General features: G+C 43.2%; 1 protein-coding gene across 3 annotated transcripts in view; it reads right to left on the bottom strand.

Moving 5' to 3' along the window:
* KDM2B (lysine demethylase 2B) overlaps positions 1 to 20,396 on the bottom strand; it is a 117,633-nt gene that overhangs the window by 42,807 nt on the left and 54,430 nt on the right. For all 3 annotated transcript variants that reach the window (XM_018557470.1, XM_018557479.1, XM_018557486.1), the window contains one exon: positions 7,219 to 7,305. In XM_018557470.1, the coding sequence (XP_018412972.1) occupies positions 7,219 to 7,305 (87 nt within the window). The remainder of the gene's footprint in view (positions 1 to 7,218; positions 7,306 to 20,396) is intronic.

Here is a 20,396-nt window from a genome sequence, read left to right on the forward strand (position 1 = left end):
CCTACTGCATGGCCAGACAGCATTCAGGGTCATCTAGTGTGCCACTTACTGCCCCACCCCGTCACCCTACTGCATGGCCAGACAGCATTCAGGGTCATCTAATGTGCCACTTACTGCCCCAACCCCCCTATCACCCTACTGCATGGCCAGACAGCATTCAGGGTCATCTAGTGTGCCACTTACTACCCCAACCCCCCTATCACCCTACTGCATGGTCAGACAGCATTCAGGGTCATCTAGTGTGCCGCTTACTACCCCGACCCCCCTATCACCCTACTGCATGGCCAGACAGCATTCAGGGTCATCTAGTGTGCTGCTTACTGCCCCGACCCCCCTATCACCCTACTGCATGGTCAGACAGCATTCAGGGTCATCTAGTGTGCCACTTACTGCCCCGACCCCCCTGTCACCCTACTGCATGGTCAGACAGAATTCTGGGTCATCTAGTGTGCCACTTACTGCCCCGACCCCCCTGTCACCCTACTGCATGGTCAGACAGAATTCAGGGTCATCTAGTGTGCCACTTACTGCCCTACTCGGTTTGTACCAGAACAGAGCACCAAGTCACTATAGTAACACAAGTCAGCAGTACAGACCCTATGCATGAAAAATAGAAGCACTCAGACAGCCAAGAAGGAATCAAACATACTTCAGAATCTGCACTGCGAAAATAGTGTGAATATTCACTTTGATTATCAAATGATGTGAAACTATTGAACTCTGCATACCCAATCATGTGTAGATGGTTTTTTACCAATTGGATTATTAAACTGTTATTTAATATATTATTTAATATATTATTTATTATTAAAGTTTTGGGGGAATATTATCACAAAATAGTGAAAACTTGATTTCTCCACTACGTTTGACAGTCACCAGTGATGTGTCATTAAAGTTTAACTACTACATGGCTGTTGATCTTGACACCTCCCCTTTTAAAGTGATGCAAAGCATGTTGACTTCAAGGAGTCCTCTCTATTGTACTTATGTTCACTGTGGAGGAGTGATTCCTTGTATACCCAGTGTGAACAATTACCAGTATTTATTCCTTTTTGGAGCGTTACAGCCCATCCACATCAGCAACCCTGCTACAATGCACGGCTGCTGGTGTGCGTTATCCACATGGCTGCTGGTGTGTGTTGTCCACATGGCTGCTGGGGTGCGTTGCTGGCGGAGCATCATACTTTACTTCTTTTTTTTTTTTTATGTTACTGAAATGTCTCAAGTAACATTTCATTTACTTTTATGGGTACAGGGCACAGCACAATGCAATGCTGTTTTACCACACTGCTGCTCTGAAAAAAAGTACTGCATGCTGTACTTCTTTTTCAGGGCAGCACAATGCAGTGGTGTGAACTGAGCCCATCTAAAACAAGGTTTTAATTGGCTTCAGGCTTAAGGCCGAATTCACACTGTTAGCGTTTTTGTGCGTAAAATATTATGCACGTTTCTATGAGCAGATTGTGATACATTGAAGTCAATGGACAAAACGCGCAGCACTAATTACAACGCGCGTTTTCAAACGTTTCCTATTGACTATATGGGGTCAAAATGAGCTGAGATGTGCCAAAAAGAAGCTCATGTACTTTTTACAGCGACAGGCGTTTTGCTTATTACGACAAAACGCTTAGGTGTGCACAGGAGCCATACAAATGAATGGGATTTTTTCGGTGAAGCTTTTGTTCAGGCCGAATCCACTGCTATAATACACTCAGTGTGAACCAGGCCTTGGGCCCCTTTCAGAAGGCCGCTCCGATTAGGTCCGCCTGTCAGTTTTTCAGGCAGACTCGATCGGATGCCCAATGCAAGTCTATGGGCAGTCGTGTGTAAAGGGACGAGTGTCCATTAATATCCGGTTACCCTGGCCTCCAGCTGGGTCAGAAGAAACAGACGGAACACTGTTTCGATGGACCATATTGTGCCGGATCAGGGGTAATCTAATGTAAACGGACACATGTCCGTTTACATTAGACTTCCTATAGACACACATGGGGAATGGCAGTTTGGTTTTTTTCCTCCATTGCAAGATGGAGAAAAAAACTGTACGTACACGGATGTCACAGCAGTGACATCCGTTCTGTACCGCTCTGATCAGGAGAGGATCTGTGAAAGGGGCCCAAGTATCCAAGGTACTGGATTCAAATGTGGGGACCTTCAGGGTCCATTCCCACCAGATACGTTGGGTCTGCATTGGCCGTCATTTTCCAGGGCAGGCCCAACGTATCTGGTGGGAATGGGCCCTAAAGATCCCCAAATTTGAGTCCAGCACACAGCTGAAGCCTAATCTGCAATGTAAAGTTTCTTTGGATGAAGTAGGGAATCTTTAGATTCTCTGTCATTTTTTTATTCCTGGTCATGGACTGCAGTAGATAATAGGAAAAGCTTCTAAAGCTGGCGATTCTCTTGCTAGCTGTAAATGCTGCAAAAATGTCAGTGCTCAGATACTGAGCTACATATCACGTAGAATTTCAGCAACACAGGCCTTTCATCAACTGCGATTCATTTTTTGGCCTAACAACACAGATGGAAAGGAGAGCGATTCTGTTGCAGCTATAAAATTGTCTGTGTGATAACAGCCTTATAGTATGCTGCCATGTATAGGAACTAGGAAAGTCTAAGGCCTGGTTCACACCTAGGCGACAGAGTTTTAACGCGCGTTTTTTGCACATAGGGCAAAAAGCGTGTTTTTGTGAGCAGATTGTAGCTCATTGATGTTAATGAGAAAAAGCGCATAAAACAAGCAAAAACACGGGCGTTTTCAAGCGTTTCCAATTCAAACCAAGCTGTAATATGCCAAAAGAAAGGCTCCTGTACTTTTTCCAGCGACAGGATGGGATTTTTGGGGGGGCAGATTTGTAGAGCGTTTTTTAGGGAAGAAAAAGCGCTACAAAATGCTCAGTGTGAACCAGGACTTAGTATGGTGTGCGAGGATGAGAACCTCAGTCAGGTTTTATTGTTATGTGCCAATTAGCGAGATATCACCTCAGAGGGATTGCAAGTAATGGGAAATATGTTAAATGTGGATTAAGGCAGCAAAATAACTTCCTGTCTGGGTAACACCTTCTTCCTATCATCATGACAGGAAGTGAAGGAACATTTTCTAAATGGGGCACAAACAATTAAAATCTGACAGATTCTAAAGCTTCTCATCTATATAATGGTTCCTGCACACGGACACTCATATCCATACAACATAACTATTGGCATATTTCCCCTGCCTCCCAGGGAGCCACAGGTGCTGTGCACAGCTCTTCATATATGTCAATGGCTGTCGGTGGGTATTCACTGGAACATCTGTGCATGTTCACAAATATACACAAACAGTCTGCATCCAGAGTTGGACGCCTGTGGGCATGAGGGGGTTTGAGAAAATTGGTGTATACCTAGGGTTGCCACCTGTCCGGGATTCACCCGGACAGTTCGGGTTTTGAATGCCGTGTCCGGGTTTCATCGCATCAGAAACCCGGACACATGATGTCAGGCAGACGGGGACAACCAAAATTAAGATAGGGGCTACTGGCCACCCACTGAAAACAGTTTCAACTGTGATATTTACATATGAATGGGCGGCGTTATGTACATATGAATAAGCTACGACTTATTCTCCCCAAAAATGTCCGCGCGTCGCTAGAGTGTTCGGGTTTGGCTTGAAGAAAAGGTGGCAACCCTATGTATACCCGACTATAGCCATTGACTTAAATGGAAGGTGTTACACAGCACCAGTAGCTTCCAGATGGGGGTATTTATGTTGTGCGGGAACCCATGTGCTAGAGCCCTAAGAGACTTGTTTGACTGGACAACCTGGCCACACAAAATCCTTTTTAGCACTGACCTTGCCTGTGTAGTAAAGAGCCACGCAGAATTGTACTCTAAGGGACTGATTTATAATACTTCTGCATAGCTGGGCGAATGCTGTTCACATGACACTACCGCCATTAGATTGCGCTGAGGAGCACAGGGATTTATAAATCTTCCATTTCTAAATCAGCTTCTTAAGGTGCCCATACACCTTACGATTATCGGATGAAACGTTTCGTCCGATGATCGCATAGTCGTACGATTTTCGTACGGCAGCCCCATCCTGCCCCGATGATCGCAAGATTAAAGGAGAACTATGACATGAGTGATTTCCACTCACCTCATAGTTCTAAGCCGACCTGTGACAATGAGACTGTCACAGGTCGGCTCAGTAGATCGGGAGGTGAGGGAAAACATACCGGGTTCCCTCACCTCTCGATCCTGTCACGGCTCTCTGCCGTGACAGGGGGAGGGGCTGGATTCCCCTCTCCCCGCTCCGATCTGCCAGCGCTGACTGGCGGAACGGACGGGGGAGGGGGCGGGTACAGCTGGCTCTGCCTCTAGGTAGGCAGAGCCAGCTGTCACTCACGCAGCTGGGCGGATCCCGTCATCTAAGTCGGGATCCGCTCCAGGTGCGGCGTCTCAGTATACCGCGAGCTGTAGCTCGCGGTATACTGAGCTTAGGGTAACGGGAGGACGCTAGTTTGTGTCCTCCCGTTACCCTAAGGAGAACTATGGGGAAAAACACTGACCCCATAGTTCTCCTTTAATTTAGCCGTAATTAACGAAAAGCACTTGGACGAAATGCGGTAATTGATTTGTCGTATTTTCGTTCGCGCATGCGCAGTGTAGATCGTACGACTTTTGACAGACGGAAACGCCAGAAACCTTACGACAATCATACGATCGAGCAAAGTTTTCAAACATGCTTGACTGTCAAAAGTCGTACGATTGTACAGTAATGTCGGTTCGGGCACTCTATTCACACGTACGATTGTCGTTCGAAAATTCGATCGCATACGATTATCGTAAGGTGTATGGGCACCTTAAGTGTCTCCAGCCTCTGCAGACAGGCACATTCAACTCTATGAAGACTCACTGAGCAAACATGGCCAGCACTGAGATAATTTTGAATATGGAGGGTATAAACAACAGAGGTCTACAGCTGTACTGCTATGGAGGGAGGGGGGTTAGTCTCTAACTTTACGCTCAATGGCCAACAATAAAGGCAGCTTAACCTTAAAGCAAACCTTTCCTTTGCCAAAGTTTACTGAAACTGAATTCAATAATGAAGTATTCATCTCATAAACAACTCTCAGATTCATAACTGGTGATCAAATCTCTGCACCAATCTGTCCGCAGAGACCCAGTTATTCCCTTATTGAGTGCCGCCATTTTGCCCCTTGCAGAGTATAGAGAAGGTGAAGCCAGGTTGACAACCCATAAGCCATATATCTATGCCCTTTCTGTGACAGTCACTGATCTCTACAGGGCAAAAGGCATATCAGCAGCCAGGGGGAGTTATTAGAGATGGAAATAAAAGCTTAACTGTTGACTTTTGAAAGGTCAACATTTGCATATCAAAAACAACCCTGTTTAGGCTGTAAGTTCTGAGGAAAGGAGGAGTGTTTCTGAAATAGTTAATGGAGTTGATAAAGGCATCACTATGTTTACATATGTTCATTTTAAAGGCTTACTCACACAGCCACAGAAAGCCGTGCATACGTGTATTTATACACCCGGGAGTCACAGGGTGTTTTCCCGTGCAGCCACGGCCAGCAGCCTGTCCAAAATCAATGACAGGCTGACAGACACAGTGACTGTAGGTATCTTTCTGCACATCCGACGGTCTACATCCATACAGGAAAGGATGCACGGCCCTTGATGCAGTCTGTCTGCGTCCAGGGGCGTGCATATGTCCCTGTATAAATGTAAATGGTCAGTTGTGCGAGAAGATTCGTGCAGTCGCTGCATCTGTCAATTTTATTTATTTATATTACTTTCATAGGCAGCTGGCCGCGGCTGCACGGAACACCTATGACTCCCAGGTGCATGAACACACAGACACACATGTACGGCCCGCTGTAGCCATGTGAATGCACCCTAACTGTAAAAATATGTCATGAGGTAACCATACCACTAAGGTAATATAGGTCTACAGGAGTATCTCAGCAAGTGTTATTTCTTATTGTAGTAGTGCATTTATGTAAAATGTAAATGTGCCAGTCGCCTACATGTCCCTCCAGGTTCAATGCTGTACCTAAGACCCCTACAAATCCCAAGAATTTGCCAGTAATCCACTCCCAGGGTACTTTATGCCCAGCTCCTGAAAAAAACACAGTGCTGGAGTCCCAGGCTGCATACCTTGGTATATACAGCCTAGGCCTGCCCCATTCTAATTAAAACTTGTCAGTACATAGTAATCGCTTTATGGCTTTGAAATGGTTTTAGGTATCTGTAAGTATCTTGGGATGCTCGAATGTGCAAACCTTAACTTTTACGGAGCAGGTCGAGCACTCCCACATCCCCCCCCCCCCCTTACTGGATCTTCAAAGTAATGGGCTGCCTCAATAACTGCAAAGGAAATGCTGGATGAAGCAGACTAGCACTAGACTTCCTCTGCAAAATTGGGCTGTTGTTGGACTTTTGCAAATACCTGGTGCCTCCTGGAATAGGGGAGCATTTGACCTCCTCCCATGATGTACTGCTCGAGCCTGTGTGGACAATCATTAAGCCCAAACACTGTCATGTGAGGAGAACGGTGTCATCCACTTTTTGTAAGCTCCAAAGCCATCTGACACAGAGCTTACAAGGACTAACAGAGAATGGGGAAGCTCTAAAAAGCGGAGTATAAGCGGGTCGGGGTAGGCTAGCAAGAGACTGCCACTTTGCCATGAATAAAAGATACTTGTTAGAAAACAATTCATTCACTGTCTAACAATAAGGGGGAGTTTAGACAAACTCTAAGCCAGTTCCAAAAGGCCCTATTGTGAAACAATCCAGGGCTTAAAAAGTATAGACATGTCTCGGGCGGAGCAGTCACAAACGGAAAAGAGAGCCTGAACTGAACACCCGTGACGCGTTTCGCCCCTCCCACACACGGGGCTTCCTCAGACAGGTGTTGCTCAAATTAAATCAAATTAAATTGAGCAACACCTGTCTGCCACATGGAAGAGTTTGTCTAAACTCTTCCATGTGGAATTCATGGTTAACAAATAAGAAATAACAGCCAAATTTCACCAACCAGACCATCCGATAGATACCAGAATGTTGCGCAATAATATTACTACCAGAAGCAACAGTTTCTAAATATATATTCAAAACTACCTCTTTAGGTGATGAAATGGGGTTTGTACGAGTGCTTTTCCTTTTAACAGGAAATCCCCTTAATATATATCTTATAACTGATTTAAGGCTCACCTTGGCAGGTTTCTTGGGCCAAGACACCACAGGTACTCCAGAAATGGCCAGATTTGGGTCATCATCTGCGTGTTCCTTGAGTACAGTCTGTTCAATGGAAAGTTTTGTTAGCACCCAGGATCATAGTACACATATGCATCACTGTACATCCTTCATATTACAAAGCAGACAGGCCTAACATCTATTACAGTAGTCCCCATAGTGTAAATGACAATGTACATAAAAATGGCAGTACCCAAAAGGCAGAACAACGGCAAGGCCGGTTCACTGTAAATTAAGTGCTTTGTGTAGTGCTGGAGAACACTGTCTCTGGAAGTTGTAAGTAATCTTTATTGCTGCAGCTATTACTCCTGTACTTTTTACTCCTGTATTCTAATTGAAGTAATAAATGTTAGATTCTTTTTTATGACTTGTCTGTCCATTTTCAATGCGAGTGTGGAGGCTGGGCCTATTCCAGCCTTACCTTCAGTCTTGCACAGTTTTAAATGTTCCTCTCCTGTATTAAACATGCTGAGTCTGGTTTCACTGCACAATGTGAGCTTCTCACAGTGTACATTTGAGGTGCAGCATATCAGATAGGGTCAGCCTAATTATCTGACTGTAGAATATTGTATGTTAGCTATCACAATCATACAGCCTCAGCATCACATATGGTCATTACCTAGGACAGTCTGCATGCAAATGCAGCCTGCCTAGGAACTCCCACTCTCCCAGACAGACATCCACTCATCAAGGCATTGTGATATTTGCATAACACCTCCCAAGAGCCAGGCCACTGATTGCTTCACGAATGAGGGCTCTGGAGAGGAGTACCAAGGGAGGGTGCTGTTATGTTTTAGCAAGCTATATACAGCTTTTCCGCTCCTACCTGGATCTGCCTCCTTTGCATAGAGATGCACAGTGACCCATTGATGACATCCCTGGGTCTAGAATAACGTATGTAATTAAAACAAAAAGGTTTCATTTAAACATTTCATTAGCATGGTAATGAGGGGGAAAGGAGAGCAAAGGAGGGGCAAAATATAGGCAGATTAAGAGTCAGCTTTCAGATTGGGCAAGAAGGACTATTACTGCCTATTTCAGACTTCATTCACACATGAGCAGTTTTCTGAATATGCGCAGAACTGCGCTAAACATTAATAAAAATGCATTGCAATGTGCATTGTTCAGATGCGTGATTTTAAGGGGCGGGTTCCGCACGCTCCGGCTATAGTAATAGCTGCAAACATGCGGAATCCGCGCGTATGTTAACGTTTGCGCGGTTTAGTTCTTTCTGCGCCGTTTTCTGTGCAAAAAAACGAGCGGTAAAAGCTACTGCTATGTGAGAATCGAGCATCAGTGTTCATCTGCCAGGAGTAAAAAATAACAATAGAGATTTGACCAGAACTAAACAACTAAACAAATTACTTCTCACCTGCTTTTTCTTAAAAACATTGAAGACAATCCAGTAATGTGGGAGCAGGGATACAAGAAACTGCAACCATGACTGAGCTCTAGATCTAAGAGGGTCCAAAACCTCTTTGGTAATCTCCACATAAGCACTTCTTTTTGATGCAAAGTGTACTAAGCAGAGAGGTGCTGGGTCACATTGTTCACAGCAGGACTCTCAGTTACACTTTGGTCATGTGACATCCCTGATCTCAAGACTGAGCAAGGCATGCATGGGGAAGCATGTCACGGCAGGAGTGTCCCTGCATGTAGATCATGTGGCCTTCTTTTGGTGCACTTTGCATTATTATAACATGTTTATATAACAGGCACCAAGGTAGATCCCAGTAAGCCTGCTCCAAAAGTTGCACTAGGGCCCTTGCATCTGTAGTTCTGACACTAACACTTATTCGCTGAACATATACTATACAATAAAAAAAATGCCTGTCTGTATATGATCCACTTCCGGTGGCTATAAGAAGCTATGGTGTCCCCAAGATATTATAAGCCAGAAAAGCATCCTCATTGTGCCTCTCTGATTCAGGTTTGCTTGGTTGCTAATAACATGACTTCTGGGTTAAGCCCCATCCACCTGTACACTGTCCAGTAAAGGTGCTGTCAGAGCCCATTAAATGGCTCCAAATGTACAAAAGCAAGGAAACTGGTCAGAGCTTAGCCTAGGAATTAAGCCTTTAGAAACAAAATAAAACTAAATCAGTGAGGCACATAAAAGGGTGTTCTAGCTAGTAAAGGCAACATTTAATAGATTGTTATTCTCTGGCAGGACTCTTTTTAAATGTTTAAAATGGCTGAAGGGTTCGCATTAAAGTTTGGATGGCATAGGTCTGGTTTTAGTCCCCCCGCTGCATTTGCAGTGTTGTTCATGAAGCCAGAGGGAATCTTCTCTGTTTCTGGTTCCTCCATCAAGAGTGGATCCTACACATACAGCATCCCTATGGTGAATCCACTGCAGTGGTTGATGACCCAGTAATTCAGAAAATCTGCTTTAGCATCTCCATATTCTCCATACAATATACGAGAATCTACTCATGAGGGTGGGATCAAGACCTTAAGCTCATTTTGGCTTTCATGGTGGGACCAGTTAGCCAGGAAATCTACCCAAGTAGTAGTTTTTTGTGGCTTTAGTCCTCTTTAGGGTCACAGGAGTACTTTAACTAATGTACTCCTATGTCCTTAAAGGTGCCCATACACCTTACGATTATCGGACGAAACTTTTCGTCCGATGATCGAACCGTTGTACGATTTTCGTACGACGGCCCCATCCTGCCCCGATTATCACAAGGTTCAATCAGCGGTAGTTAGAAAAAAACACCTGGACGACTTGCGGTAATTGACCGCAATTATTTTCGTTTGCGCATGCGCAGTGTTAATCGTACGACTTTTGATGGACGGAAACGCCACCAACCATGCGAACATCGTACGATCAACCAAAGTTTTCAAACATGCTTGACCGTCAAAAGTCGTACGATTGTACAGTACTATCGGTCGGGCACTCTATTCACACGTTACGATTGTCGTACGAAAAGTCGATCCCATACGATTATCGTACGATAATCGTAAGGTGTATGGGCACCTTAAGTCAGCATCTAGCGGGCTAATTCCCACCATTTGCCGAAAATGCAGAGCCACACTGCAGTCGGAAAGACCCAAACAATATTGTTGGGATCCACCCCGTTACCCCGGTAATAGTCAGAATCAGACAGAGGCCCCCACCCCCTTCCCGGTCTGTCCCCCCAATGAGTGCTAGAGGAACAAAGAGAGGGGGATCTCTGAGGGGAGCGGTGATTGACAGTTACCGCTCTCTGCAGGGAGAAGACCATGAGCTGAGCGACCAGCGGTTTGTGATTGCTCAGCTCTCAATCTATATAGCTGGGGTGAGACACCTGCAGTGTCCCACACCGGCTCGAAGTACATTTTACTTCTCCTTTAAAAGAGCACATTGTTTGCATAACTGTGAACACTGCAAAGTTATACCGCTTTATATTAGCTTTCTGTTCAGTTATGCAACAATGCAGGTGCTAGCTACACCATGCTTAAAATGCAAAACATAGTAATGTAATAGTAAGTTTGCAGCTAGACCTCCCCTAGTATAGAAACTCTGAAAAGACATCAAAGATTTTCTAGCCCACATTTCACACAGTGCTGTGTTCTGGCAGCAGACTACTGCCCTAAAACCATTGATTGAGCCTGAGAAAAAAAGATTTGAACCAGACAAAATACAATGGTGAACAATTAAACATTACCTTAGATTCCATTAATGGAAATAATCTCAAGAAAGACACCAGTATGTTTTTACTGGATTTAGGGCAATGAAACCACACATGTAGTTTTACTTATCAGTACATCGCTCTATAGCCGGCGGATCGCTTGTATGTTAACAGGCATCGCTGCCTGTTTTCAAATAACGGGCATTTCCCGCTCGCGAGCGCCCAGCGGTGCGCGCGAGGGGGCGTGGCTGAGCGGACGTCTAAAGAACTTTAAGAATGTAACTTAGCACTTTTATGGTATGTTTCTTTTATATTTGGAAAAGTAGACCTAAATTTGTGTGTGACTGTAGGAGTATGGTTGTTATACACATTCATACAAATATTTCGCAGGGCCGGGAATCCCTAATGCGGGGCTGTAGGAATACATGGTCTATCGCCTATCGCCATAACAGAAACACTGTAGATCCAGCAATTACTTCCTTCACAACACTGATAACCGTCTTTAAGGTCATTTAAATAATTCTGCATAATTTTGCATGGAGGACCACAGGTAAACCTTCTGCCTGTAACTAAGAAAAAACATTTTCAACTTTTTAAGCTACTTCCATTCAAAGTCTAAGGGTGTCTAAACACATGGGAACATTTGCCCAATCTGACAGGCAAATGCTAAGCGTCACCCAGCAAACATGCTCTGCCCTAACCTTCTTGGAGGTGGGCAAGTTAGTTGGCCAAGTTGTGTTTTCCTGGTTGGTTGCTATTTTCCATCGGAGATGGACATTTGTCAAGTAGAGATGTCCAGATACCAGTTCAGATACCAGTGCCGATACTTGGCATTTTCAAGAGAACTACCAGGGTTGCAGCTGGGACCTGGCTCTGGCGCTCCACCACTGTCCTGAAATCATTAGTCTGTATTGTTTTAGAAAAACTGTTACATGACAAGAAACAAAAATGTATTAGTACTTGTATCTGTGAGTACTTGGACAAGAATCCGCACTTGTACTTGCAAAACTGGTATCGGTGCATCACTTATATAAATTTCTTTTTTTTTTAAATTGCATTAAAATTGGGATGTACAAATCCCAGGAGCTCCGTATGTTCCTTTAAAATTGACAGGTGCCTCCTAACTTTTGAATTTTTCTCTAGCCTAGTCCTGGTGGTGGAAAAGTATCTGTACATGTACTTGTACCGAGTACGGTACTTGGTATCTGAACATCCCTATTGTCAAGAGGGTCTGCAGAGTGCACCCCATCCTACCCTCCTCCATAGGCTATACTTGATGGAAACAAGCTTGTACAATGGTCTTTTATATTTAATGTCAACAGACACCTTGACAGCTTTTTCATACTAGTATTTTGGATATGTAAAGGTAAACAACAGTCATAATTAGCAAACTGAGAAAATACTGCAGCTCTGTTGAAGAAGCACAGTGGCTTAGTGGTTAGCACTAGGGATTGACCGATTATCGGATTCACCGATAATATCAAAGGAAAATGTCAGAAAATCTATGTACGAACAGAGCCTGCAGCCAATGAGCTTCCGGCTCTCTTGGGGTATTCTTACAGTGGCCGGTGGCAAAAGAAACAGCAGGGGATTCCTCGATGCCAATTCTGTGACAATGGTCCCAATGAGTGGATCTCCCTAATCCCTGACACAAATGCCAGCAAAAGCATCACAGAGGTTCTATTCCCCTACCCACTCTAATTTAACTAGGGGAAAATATGTTTTTCTGGAGTCCAAATTTAGCATCCAATGATGGGAAATTCCACTTTATAACATAATGTTTTCAAACGATGTAAGAGTCAGAAGTAACATTTTGTAATGTGCATATTGTCAAAAAAATTTGCAGATTGTCAAAAGAAATGCAGTACTGGAGAAGATCACTTTGATAGGTAGGTCTGCCATAGTTTGCTAATATGATGTGCAAACTAGCACATTACGGCTAAAAACTCCAGGGGCTTTTTTTCCCCCAATCACTTTACTGCCGCTTCAACACTTGTATACTGACAAGCTCTGCCTCAACCAGCCTCTTCACCTATGATACAATCACTGGCGGAACTACCAGGGTGGCAGCGGTCGCAACCGCGACCGCGCCGTGGCGTTCCGCCACTTAGGGGGGCCCAGCGAGCAAGAGTGTCGCTCCTTTCCTGCTGCACATCCGCCGCAGCATGTACGGGCAGCTGTGTGGCAGGGATGGGAGAAGCTGTCACCCTCAGAATATGCTGCAGGCACCGCCGGGCAGCACATTCTGCTGTGTGAGGACCCGACCCTCTTGGCCCCGCCCCCTGACCGGGGAGACGAGGAAGAGAGAGGGCCCTGCTGGGGAAGGAAGGTAAGTGGAGTGGGAAGAGTAAAGGGGAAGTGGAAAGTGTGTGTGAGGGGTGTAGTGGGATTCTGTAGTGCTGACTATTATAATGTATTGCTGGGACTTGTAGTCCCGCATGGCTAGTGGTATTCTGCATTGCTGTATGATGATTATACAGCAATGCAGAATAGCACCAACTATGTAGGACTACAAGTCCCAGCAATACATTATATTTTTAAGTAGGGATACACCAGTGTTAATACTGGGCATTTTCACGAGTACTTGTACTCATGAAAATGCCCCGATACTAAATGCAGATACCGCTGTTCTGTCGAGAACGCCGATGTAGTCGAATTTGCCAACCTCAGCATCTGCGCTTGTGCACAGACCAATATTAATCGAGGAAACAGGGATTTATTCACAAATAATTTCGTTTAAATTGTTAATTGTGACCGTTAATAATATTCCCTCCATCATTTACTGCCATGGATGGGATATTATTAACAGTCACAATTAACCATTACAAACGAATACTTTGTAAATAAATGCCGGTTTCCTCGGTAATCCCGTCTGTATGTAAGCGCAGATACTGGGTCAGCGTTCGCGACAGAATACCGGCACTAAAATTTTAAACAAGCGGCTGCCCGAGGTCCCGCGCTTGCTGGGGACCTCGGCAGCCTTCCTGTAAACCATTTACTTGTCTGTGAGAGATCACAGTCTAATGATAAGCTGAAGCCATGAAAGAACAGCCATGTAGGATCTTGCAAGCTTAAGCTGTGGCAGACCACTATGCAGAAGAAGTGCAAACAAAAGGAGTTTGTCAACCATTTAGATTGATGCATCACTTCTGTTTCTTTGAATCTGGGATGGTGGCAGGAATTACTTGTATTACCGTATATATATTTTTTTCTATTTATGGGAGGACTATGTCAGGGAGCACCATAATAAGATATTACACAGATGTGCTGACACTGATACAGTTGTAATCATAATTATTCAACCTCCATTGCAAATCAGGTTTATTGGCACAATTTACAAACTTTCAGTTATTTGCAATGAACAAATCAAACAAAAGCAATGGACATAGGTCAACACAATGAATGTTCCAAGTGGTTTCCCCAAATTTAACTTAAAATAAAACTTTGAATGACTTCTGCAGTCTCAAAATGATTCAATCCCCTAAATAGAATCCCTCATAAGAGCACACATCTGCAAAACAGGTGTTGTCTCAAGCAGACTTGATGCAACTAATCAAGGGCTACATAAGTTGCACCAGGTGTGCTTGAGCTAGAACACATGAAAATACCTGAACTGGCTAGGGGTTTGTTGAGTGTCATGTTTGACTGCATGTTAGAAATATGGCCAAGTCAAAAGAATGGTCAAAAAAGTTAAGAGAAGAGATTATCAACAAACAAACAAGATACAGGATACAAAAAGATGGCGAAGGCATTGAATGTTCCTAGAGACACCATTGGAAGCATAGTTTGCAAGTTCAAAGTTAAAGGAGCAGTGGTTACACTACTTGGACAGGGCAGAAAAAGGAAGACATCAAAGGACACAACCAGATTTCTGATGCAGAAGGTTTCCCTGCCAGAACTCCAAGATGCACACCACTGCTGAACCAAAAGCACAAGAAAAGTCAACTCCAAAATGCTCAAAATCATATAAAATCAGCCACAGAAATTTTGAGATTCTGTTCTGTGGAGCGATGAAACAAAACTGGAATTTTTCAGCCTTATGAATTACCGGTATGTCTGGAGGAAATAAAATGAAGCATATGCTGAAAAGAACACTCTGCCTACAGTTAAGCATGGTGATGGCTGAGTGATGCTCTGGGGCTGCTTTGCATCCTCTGGCACTGGAAACCTGCAGCATGTGGAAGGCAAGATGGATTAATTGAAGTATCAGAAAATCCTAGGAGAAAACGTTATGCCATCTGTGAGGAAGCTAAAGCTTGTACATCATTGGACCTTCCAACAGATCAATAATCCCAAGCATCCCTCAAATGCAAAAGAAGGCAGTTGCAGCACGCAGACCCAAGAATATTAGTGAACTGGAGGCCATTGTTCATGAGGAATGGGCTAAGATTCCTCAGGAACACTGCCAAAAGCTGGTGCTGTGCATCTCGTTTGCAGCAGATCATAAGAGCAAAAGGGTGCTCTATTAAGTACTAAAGATGCTTGCCATGAAGGGGTTGAATCATTTTGAGACTGCACAAGTCATTAAAAGTTGCATTTTCAGTTGAATATGGGGAAACCACATGAAACATTCGGAGTGTGGACCTATTTCAATTGCTGAAAGTTTGTACATTTTGCCAATAAACCTGATTTGCAATGAGGGTTGAATAATTTTGGTTACAACTGTATGTCAGTTTGGTATGGTTAGGAAAGGTTAGGGAGACCATACTACTGGGAAGACACTGGAATAATGAGGGCAAGCTACAACCAATATACTGAAAGTGATGTTTAAGTGGACCGTGTAAAGTACAACTTAAAGTAGAAGAAAAAGGCTATCCAATACCACCCTTTTAAATGTTGCCTCCCCACTGCACTTATAGTCGCTCCATACAGTTTGTAATACATCTCTATGTAAATACCTGTTTTTAATCTTTTTCCAAGCGATCACATGACTGCAAAGCTCCAGCAAGTGTGCCTATTCATGTGGCTGGCAGGAATTCATTTTCAGGGATGACAACACCTAACACCTTGGTGCTATGGATACCGGTGGGATGAAGTACCTTCTCTAAGGATTCAGCAGCGTTGTCAGGCCTGTAATGAAAGGCACACTCGCCAGGGCTTTACAGTCACGGAATTGCTTGGAAAAAGATTAAAAACAGGTATTACAAACTGTATGCAGTGATTATAAGAACAGTGGGGAGGAAACATTTAAAGGGGGGTATTGGACACCCTAGCTCCTGTATGACAGTCTACACAAGTATGAGATACAGTTAATATGTGATGCACAAGACTCAAAGTAATGTAAAGTAACTTTTCCTGACTGAGCCAAATCCCCCTACATTTGTGTCTCACATGCGTCCCCTCCCAAACACTGCAGCTCGCGGTGGGAGTTTTCAGCAACAGAGGCAGTGTTGTCAATCCAAAAATCAGCGGGCAGGACTACGTGTGGGCAGGTGATGATCGACAAGTTACAGGCTTGTGAACCAGCAGTGTAAATGCTGATAGCCAGGCCCACACATTATTTTTTCATCCTACTGTAGTGCAAGCACACACAGTCTACAGGAAAGTGAAAACGCTGCTCTAAATTCAGGAGCAGTGCAGCATCACTGCCACACCATCACAGGAGGTTGCAATAGTCAGACTTCACTGACAAGATCAAAAGGAATTTGTGGGACTTTGCAGGGAGCCTAAGAGAAAACACAAAGCTGCCATGAACTCCTAGAACAACCCTTGTTTACATTTAAGAGTATGTAAACCCGAACAATTAACTTCTCTTATTTGCTCCTTTTGGTCTGTTAAATATACAATTGAAAGCATTTTGCTATATCTGTCAGAAATTCAAAAGTGTAATTAGCCCTCCTAGTTCTAATTTCTGGAAGATCAAATGGTATTTTGAGAGAGATTCTTGATCTTATCAGACTGTGCTACAAGCCAGGTTTTTTTTGTGTGTTTTTTTTTAGCATACACACATTTTTTTAATCCCTTGTGTTAAAGTGACATTAAACCCTCAGATTTTTTAACATAAAACAATACTGTAATGTGTGCCTTACTGTAATCCATGGTTGTTTCCCTTCTCTTTGCTGCTCTTCCTTTTAAATCTGTATCTCTTCTCATGCTGGGGAGAACTTCTGTTTTGCAGCAGACTGCCTTGTCTCTGGAATGGATACACGGTGTCTGTGTATACGTCTCTATAGGCTTGTAACCTGAGCCAGCACTACAGGAAGAGGCCCTGAGCTGCAAAGGGACGTTCTCCCCAAGCATGAGAAGACATGAGGATTTAAAAGGAAGAGCAGCAAAGAGAAGGGAAACAACCATGGATTACAGTAAGGCGCACATTACAGTATTGGTTTATGTTAAAAAATCTGAGGGTTTAATGTCACTTTAAGGGCTAACACACTCATGAGGTTTTTATTACCCCTCCCTTTATAAAAACTAAAAATGCAAGGGTGCACCCTGAGCCACCAATGGAGAGTTTACACATTTCTGTGCCATGCGTGGCCCATTTTAAAGAAATATCTTACCAAAATGTAAGTCTATGAACTATATGCATATAGGTTTCTTTCAGGAATGTACAATCCTAAAAATGTTTGACTGAAATGATGGATTACTGGCTGTATTTTGTATACCTATTCTTAAATTGGGGCACCTGCAGGAAGGCTTTGTGCAGTGTAGTACAGGATTCTAGGTAAACTAGGTCACAGCTTCGACTTATAACTGATGGTAACAGAGGTACGGAATTATCCATTTCACCAGTGCAACCACAGAGTGGATGTTTTGTTTTTAACTATGCCAAATATGTTAATTTTCTGTAAAGGCGTTGGTATCCAATGACTGAACTGTGCATAAATCTAATTGCAGTTTTGCCAAGAACTGCTCTGTAAGACTTGTGTGAGCATTTTTGTGCATTTTACATGAACTACTGTATCAATGTGTTAACACAAATTAAAACGTGTTTGTAGTGGGCATTGATGTGCAGTTTCATGGAATGCCCTTTAACATGCACTGACAAATAAAAAAAAAACAGGCACATTTTTCCAAGTGTACACTAGAACCATTTAAACTGATGGCTAATGTGTGTAAATGCGTTAACATGTACATAGACCCTAACAGGTTACTCTGGTTCACAGATTTCACTTTAACTGGAAAAAAAAAATCTGGAACAAAATAACTTGCCTTATTATCTGAAATAATTAGTGTACCCAATCTGTACACTCAGTGGTTAGGACCTTTACATTTCATGTGCCATGTAATTTGGCAAAGCAGTAGTCTTGCTTGCTGTGCTGGGTACATGGCTCTCCCACTGCTGCTGAACAGCTAGAATAAAGAGTTTGGTTTGCTGACACAAGCATGTGTCAGCAAATTTGTATTGAGATGTAGTCCATTTGTATTGAGATTGTAGTCCATTACAGGCGCGAGCTTGGAGCCGTGGCTACTTTACAACACACACAGGGACCATGGGGAACAAAATTAGCCCCCCTCCAGAAGGAAGGACAGTCTCGACACCAATTCAGAGATGATTTGAGGATCTACAGCCGAGTGATACACAGATAAGATACATTTTTGTTAATAGTTAAAAGGTACTTGAATGTATTTTTAAGATTTAACTTTTGAGTTTATTATCACTTTAAAGTGATATCAAAGTCAAAGGGTTTTTAAGCTATTTCACATGCTAAATCACTTACAATGGATGCTGCTTCTTTATGTTTAAAAGTTTTAGTTTCCTCTTTAAGGGTGGTTCCTTTTCTTTGAAGGGTTCCTACAGAGTCACCCTTGTGTGTGCTAGTAAGCTAAGTGTGTGTCTACACACACACAAACACAAACGTAAGGCGCTCCCTTGCTCCCCACTCCTCCTTTCTCTAAGCTAGTAGATGGAGAGTTGCTGGAGAATGCTCTGTCCCTTGGGATCTTGTACTGGACAGGAAGTTTAGAGAAGCCGAGCTGAGAGAGTTTGAGCTACAACTAGAGGGTACAAGTTTTTAAGAAATACTTTGCCGGGCAATGTACTGTATATTTGTTTGATCTGGATTCATTATTAAGAAAAGGGTTTAGAGTTTAAAACTACTTCAATGTGTATGTATACTGTAACAATGAACTCCTCTTATTTGCCCCACTTTAGTCTGCTAAATATACAGCTGAAAGCATTTTGTTATATCTGTTTGAGAATAAAAAAAGAATAATTGATTTTGCCAGGAATCTTGTGAGATGACAACTTCCTGTGCTCTCTGCCTGTGCTGAATGTTATATCAATTATATTGTTCTTAGCTATCTCTGAGGACTACAGAACCATGCCCCTCTATGCTATGGACAATCTTGTTTCTGATGCCCTGATATTAAATGGTAAGTGAGCATTGTAATCCTAGAACTGGAAGTATGTCACTGGCAGAATCACCAAGTGAAAGTACAGGGAAAAAAAACTAAATAAAGAAAACAAATGCAGCCAACACATTTACGGACTGGTAAACAATACAATACAATACAATAGATTGAATGATTGTACAATAGATAACATTTTTTGTTTTGGAGTTTAGATCCGCTTTAATCAGTGCAATATCTATCAAAAGATAAATGGCGAGAAAGGGTTTCTCTAACTTCTATAAAACAAAGCATTAGGGCAGTGTATCTTACACCATGGGACAGGACCCACACTGGGTTACAGATGTGTTTGGGAAGGTTCACCACTTGACTTTGTGTCCAAGTGCAAAATCAGCAGATCATCGGTGAGTGATAGCAGAGTATGACTGACAGCACAGACACTTATGGGGAACAAATGCAAGTCAGCGACGGAGACAATTGCCCAGACAAGATTGCGCGGTTAGTAGACCTGGCACTAGTTGGAAATGTCTGCTACTAGAAGAAAATACATTGAAGATATTTCTCTTGCCTTTACTAAAGCTTACAGAAATGGAAAAGAACACCTGCAATGGGTTCTATGTGTGGAAGTTCGTAGAAATAAAAGTCTTTTAGATGCAGCAAGCAAAAAAGGAAACAGTGTTTTTAACAGAACTCCCACAGCATGAAAACAAACGCAAGCAATTCTTCAATGGAAGGCAGAACGCTTTAAAAAGCAGTTTGACTGTGGAAGGGTCACAGTCTTTAAGGCAGAATCATATTTTAAGACAGTAGACGTAGGTAGCGAAGTAGCCTCATACCACTAACTGAGGTAACGTACTGTAGTAGTTCGTATATGTGCAGAACCCCCCCAACCGAAATCATGTACTAAATTACAGAATTTATATAGTGGCAGCAGTTTGCGCAGGTTAGGAAGGCCCTGCTTGTGACGGCGCTTACAATCTAAAGAGAAGGGGCAAGTGATACAAAAGGCATGTATGGTGAGGGATGAGCTGACAAGTTAAGGTGGGATAGGCTTCCCTCAAGAGATGAACAAAAAGATGGTCAGGTTAGGAAATCAAAAGATATCTTGGGGTAGGGAGTTCCAGAGGAATAGACTCTGGAGAAGTCCTGGAGGTGGTGGAAGGTGACAAGGGAGCTAAAGAGCAAAAAGTCATGGGAGTATTGGAGAGGACAGTTTGGGTGATATTTTAA

This window comes from Nanorana parkeri, unplaced genomic scaffold (assembly GCF_000935625.1).
Source record: "Nanorana parkeri isolate BGI_ZX_2015 unplaced genomic scaffold, ASM93562v1 scaffold13, whole genome shotgun sequence".
Lineage (NCBI taxonomy): Eukaryota > Metazoa > Chordata > Amphibia > Anura > Dicroglossidae > Nanorana > Nanorana parkeri.